The sequence below is a fragment of the Blennius ocellaris genome (assembly GCF_963422515.1).
Source record: "Blennius ocellaris genome assembly, chromosome: 23".
Lineage (NCBI taxonomy): Eukaryota > Metazoa > Chordata > Actinopteri > Blenniiformes > Blenniidae > Blennius > Blennius ocellaris.
In genome coordinates, this window is record NC_137672.1 from 8,760,526 (window position 1) to 8,766,525 (window position 6,000).

At 47.7% G+C, this 6,000-nt stretch overlaps 1 protein-coding gene across 1 annotated transcript in view; it reads left to right on the forward strand.

Annotated features, from left to right (window-relative positions):
- The window catches only part of LOC308146925 (insulin receptor substrate 1-B), a 47,102-nt gene extending 41,399 nt beyond the window's left edge, over nt 1-5,703 (forward strand). The window contains exon 4 of the mRNA XM_080518921.1: nt 1,434-5,703. Within this exon, the coding sequence (XP_080375047.1) occupies nt 1,434-1,441 (8 nt within the window). The 3' untranslated portion in view covers nt 1,442-5,703. The remainder of the gene's footprint in view (nt 1-1,433) is intronic.
- The last annotated feature ends 297 nt before the right edge of the window (nt 5,704-6,000 follow it).

Here is a 6,000-nt window from a genome sequence, read left to right on the forward strand (position 1 = left end):
ACACGGTTGAACGACGGAGCTGCTCCGCTTTCGGCCCGTCACGGCTCGGCCGGCTGGCGGGCACCGTCTGCAGGAGGGGGGGTTGGAGGGGTGGGGGGGGGGGGGCTAAATATAGCTCACTGCACCAGGAAGAAGGCAAACTGGGGAAAAGAGAGAGGGATGGGCGTAAATATAGAGTACCCTGGTGCAATTAGAGAGTCCAGAGCTGCTGGGAACATTTTTTTTTTTTTGGGGGGGGGGGGGTGGAGGAGACAGGGAACTCTCTCTGAGCCTGCTCTCTTTACCGGCTTTGTGCATTTTTTATTCTGGCAGCAGGCAGCCTGAGTGCCTTCAGTGAGAGTCATCAGAAAGTAACCCACTTTAAAAGAGCTTTTAATAATCTCCGCTGCTGTCATAATCCTGTTTTCAGTCCAAACTGTGGAACGCTCCACTTTGCATTCTTCACTCGGCTCTTTTAATTAAAACGCTGCAGCAAGAGGTTGCAGTTATGACGGCGAGCGACACGTTGATGTTGAACGCGTGGTGATAAAGGTGCACGACATAAACCACGACGCGGAGGGTTAATTACGTGCCACACCGCGTCGGACGAGAAACCTGTGCGTTCGGGAAACAAAATAAATGCTGGGAAAATCAGCGTTCAGCGGAAACGACTCCTTGGAGAACAATGTAAAGTCCACACAGAGAAAGTGTACCGCTGTGAATTCCCTCCATTGTTTGTAGTTTCCAAGCTCACGATCGAAACCAGCAGGATTTACCAGGCTGTCCCATCATCCAGCAGTCCATTCTTTTAATTGATGCTTTTAGATGTCAAGAGATGGTTTACTTTTTTTTTTTTTTTGCTTTTGCACTCACTGTCGGTGATCATGTGATCTCATTGGAAGCTCAGGTGCCTCCCAGCCTTCAAGTATCCGGCATCAATCAGCTCCCCTCCTCACGCCGCTGTGCCAACCAGCAGCCACTTTATTTACAGCTTGCTGACCCGCACAGCGAGAGCCACAACCACCAATTCTCCTGAATAGAATTGGAAAAGATCCAACGGAGGATTCCTGTGTTGGGACTTATAGCAGAGGGGGGACATTTTTACACATACATGTGCATAATGGCGATGTAGTTTGATGCGTCAGATTCTTCCTGTTCTCTCGTGCTGCCTGAGACGCACGGCTGTTCCCGTTATCACCTCCCTCCCGTCTGAATCCGAGAGTCTCATTCCCACCCTGCTTCGCCCCGATTGTTTATTTTCGCGCTCCCGGGGTGATAAGCACACATTCATATCTCAACGTTACATGTAATTAGCATGATAAGCAAGAGATGCCACATGTACATGTCATAATATTTATTTCTCCCCCCCTCCATATCTGAGTTATTGTTTATCCAGAATCTAACCAGGCCATTTCCCTTTTTTTTTTCTCTCTGTGTGTCTTTGTCTTTCGCAGAGTGCTGATGTCAGTGTGTCGTCCTCGGGGAAACAATCTGGAGCCACTCAGAGCGTAAAAGCTCGGCCTCCTCCTTTTGTGACGGCCAATCACACGGAGCGAGAGAGCGGCCTGATCGGACACGGCCCAGAAGCACTTTGACAAAGACTGATGGAAAACTTTCTTCTTTTTTTTTTGTTCTCTCCCCTCTTTGCTTTTATCTAGTTGGTTGTGGAAACCAACAGGGATGTGTGCCAAATGACATTCTTAAAAAGCTATTTTGCTGTTCTCATTCCTTGAGTGAAAGCCAATCAGAGAGTTAAAAAAAAAAAAGAAAATGTATAGAGAACAGTGTTTTGGTTTTTTTTGTTTGTTTTCTGATCAAGAAACTCTTTACCGAGTCCATCAGTGGCTGACGTGTGCGTTGAAAAAAGAAACTATATAAATGTGTGTTATTTCCTCAGAAAGTGCCTCATTTTCAGATTGTAGCCATGTTACACAGACCTTCAACTGAAGCTTTGGGTTTTTATTCTCTGTGCTTGATTTGATGTAGTTACTCAAAAAAAGAAAGGAAAAAAAAACAACCTGCAGCAGAAGACGCTGATAAATGTGGGAAGCACTGGCGAGAGCTTGTGCTGCCTTCATGTCATAAAGGATGCGAGAAGAAAAATGCACTTCTATATAAAAAAAAAAAAAAAAAAACGCCGAGCTTGGATGTAAAGAAGACGTTTGCATGAGAGACGGTCTCGTTTCCCTCCGACGGGCCCCCGTAGTGCTTCCAAGCAGCTGGGAAGTGGGAGTGTTGCACTCGGGGAAAGTCCCTCTTCTGGATTAGGAGTGTTCACATGCAAACCCCCAATTCCCCCCCCCCCCCAAAAAAAAGAAATTCTTATTACCTAACGCAGTTTGAATGAAGTTTATGAGAACCACATTGTTCATGCACTTTTGTCGGAGCCAGCACACTGAGGTCGGCTGCCCTTCTGAAGTCTGTCTATCGTCGAGTGACGTCTCTAATGTTTTTCTCGGCGCCGTTCAAAACTCCACACTTAAAAGAGTTTGATAGCGTTCGGATGAATAATTCCCTCCGATCAGAAGTTGAGACGTTCCCATTTTTTTCAGTTTGGTGGACGTGACCCGATGAGCTCACGACTCTCAATAAACCGCCGTTTTTGTGTGTCAATCCCGGTTTTACAAACCCAGATTAGCTGCGATTGGACGGCTCCTCCCACACGTTCCACCGCACTTTCTGTGCCGGAGCATGTGTTTTCGCGCGGTCCGACTGAAAATTTGTGGATGGTACGGAAAGAACCCGTGACCTACGATTTTCTGCGACTGAGGTACTTAGCACCCAGGAACCGGTCTGTGAGGAGGAGCGACGGCGCCGCCGTCTCCTGATTGGTCGTGACGAACGTCGCTCTCGACTTGCCCACGATATCTAATCATTTCACCGCCCGAAACCCTTCTGTTGTCGTTTATAATCCGGCGCTTTGCGCTCACTGGTCGATTTGTTAACCGGTTTATTGAAACGTCAGCGTGCGACACAACATGGCCGTCTTTTAACGAGATACAGACGCCCCTCTCAGGAACAGGAGATTCAGCAGGAGCTGGACGCTGGTCACAGAGAAAGACGTGGACGGTGTTCTTCGCTCTGAGTCCTTCACAACCCCACCTACATTTTGACCGTACTTTCTGTCGTGGGACCGCTTTGCCGTACCGTAACCTCCCCGCTCCGCCACGTACCGGAAAAGCGGCTTAAAAGTTGCAGTTCTAAGGAATCCAATATGACATGAATGCAGCATTTATGCGAACGATGATGATAATGATAATTATGGCACTAGCAACCTGCTAGCCTATCCTTTCTACTGTGATAAATACTAGCATAGCGGCCGTGAGCTTGCCACTTCTCGTTTTATGTCTTTCCTCTAAAAGTCTTCGTTTCTCTTTCTCCTCTGCAGACGTTCACAACTAAACAAGCCATACAAGTATTAAGTGACGGGATGGAAACACTGCTGGCCCGTGGAGCAGGGCGAATACGAGTTTAGATCAGATTATCATATTAGCATTGGTCCCAGGACGGAGCTCTTGCGTCCTGCTGACCACAGCTCAGGGTCCGACCCCCTCCCCTGATATACAGAGCCAAGCAATCCCATTAGTTGTCATTAGCTCCCGCCACTTGTGTCTCGCGTAATCCCCCGTCGTCTCAGGTGCTGAATAACACACGGTACGTATAGCTGAGGGCGGAGACCATGCCGGTAGCCACGCTAACGCTGCTTCTCGCGCTTCAGGTCCCGTTTCAGCTCCCATCCGCTCAGTTATTTTATACAGTTACCAAACATTTTTTGTTATTAATCTTTTACTAAACTAAACGTGCTTTTTAACACTTCAGACTTTTGAATTCTGTCGCCTCCCTGGTTTTCCTTTCCGTCGTCTTGCTTGGCTCTTCTGTCTTCGCTATGCATCGAGCTCTTAAGTGCCTGTCTGTTCTCTTGGTCCGTCTGTGTTCTTCTGCCCTATTTTAGCAGCCAGCTCTAATACAGTCGTCCTCGCAGAGTATAACATGTCTATTTTTGTCTTTTATGGGTGTACAGTTCTTATTAAACGACTTGTTTGTGTTTGTTTTGGCTGTGGCGGTGATGTACCGGAGGACTTGGACCGACAGCCACGGCTCTAATCTGAGGAGATTCTCTTAACGGAAGACTTAATCGTTTTCAGGGCTGTCGGCGCCAAAACACACACACACACACACACACACACACAAAAAACAACAAAGCGTGTTGTTCTCCCACACGTCACCTCAAGAAGCAGCTTGTCTGGATATAGTACTTTTGTTTTGTGTTTTTGAAAGCGTAATCTCTCAGCGGGTGAAGAGCTGTGACGTCTCTCGCCTCGCAGTCTGCTCCTGCGACGCTCTGCGATAAAGGTCACCGCGAGGAGCCGCGTTCGCTTTAACCTTGGATTTGCCTACGACTTTGACTTGAGGATGAAAACAAAAAAAAAACGCATGAAGAGAACGAAGAAAAAGGCCCAATGTCTGAATACATGTGTATGTGTGTCGCTCCAGGATTGTGCTCGTGTGTGTGTCCGCCTGCCCCGGAGAGTTCATGAACTTTTTTTTTTTAATTCTCATTCTGGTCATGTGACTTTCAAGGGGGCCTCGAGCATAACAATGCAGCTTTATTACGAGCAGATTGGGATCTGTGGTTGGAATTGCCCCTAATAGCGGTTAGCAAATCCCAAGTGAAGGAAGAAGAAGGAAAAACAAAACACTTCAAACTGGATTTGACACACAAATCCAAGACGTCGGCTCTCCGGCGGAGTCGCAGGCAAACACGAGACAAGTTGGAATGTGTCTGCTGTGTGTTGGAGATGTTCTCATATTGCAGATTTCAGCCGAATGCTTGAAGACGGTACTTATAGAAAGCACACAGGCAGTTGTGAGGAACAGGCGTTATTATCCTGCCATTGAGAGGCCCACCCCCCCCTTCGAGCTCCGCAGCGTCTCAGGAACCTTTGAATGAACGTTTTTACTTTCTCCAACTGCCTGCAGCCTGGAAAGTTTCTCCTCCGCGAGTCCTCCGGCGGTCACAGCTAGGAGAAAAAAAAAATCACAAATGAAGTTCCTGTTTGGAGAGCTCAGGCAAATTAAGAGGGGGTTCGCCGTGTTTTTTTTGTTTTTGTTTTTTTTTAAGTGGCTGTATGATTTCACTTGTCGCGTTTTAGACACCGTTTGTAAAAATGTGCAGAAAAAGTGCTGCTGCTGTCCTGAATTGTTTTATCTATTCCTCCGGTTTCCCCCCCCGACGGATGGTACTGAACGGGAATATCGTGAGGTTTGCCATTGATGTAGACAGTTTTACTTCTGTTGCTTGAGAAACTAAAAAAGGAAAAAGAAAAAAAAAGTCAAACAACAAAAGGGCTTCTTGTGGTTTCTGTTCTGTTCGGAGGCTGGCTGCTCCAGTGTTGAGTGATGTAATGGGGATAATTGTTGATGGGGGGGGGGGGAAACCAGAGCTACTGAGCGGCGAAGGGGGAAGAAGACACTGTAATTTGACAGTCGGGGACGAGTTTGAACATCTGCAGGAGACGCCACAGCTCGAGGCCCCGTCCCCCCCACAACACTCGCCGTCTTTCAGGCCGCGGCCACAGATGTCAGGCCGTAAAGCGATTGTTTTCTCCGCGTTAGTCACATCCACCCCTCACTTTGATAAGATCATTTGCACCCGGGGCTGGCCGCTCGCCAGCGGAGTTAATCGCTAGTCTTACCGGGAATTTGACTAACATGTTTTGTTTTTGTTTTTTTTTTACGCGGCCGAGCTCAAATACCACCGTCTGTCTTATTTGATACCACCCTCTCACTCGGCACTCGTTTTAATTAAATAAGCCCTCTTTTGGCAGGATGAATCAGTGGCTTCTTTCTCTTGGCCTCTTTTATTGCCGGAGTGTGAAGGGTCCGGTGTCGCCCTCATCCACAGATGGCCGGCAACTCAACCCGAGCTGGGTGTGATCGGACTGAGGCAACTGCGGGAATTAATAGAAACGAGAACAAACGAGAACACCCACACATACACACACACATACACACTGAGAT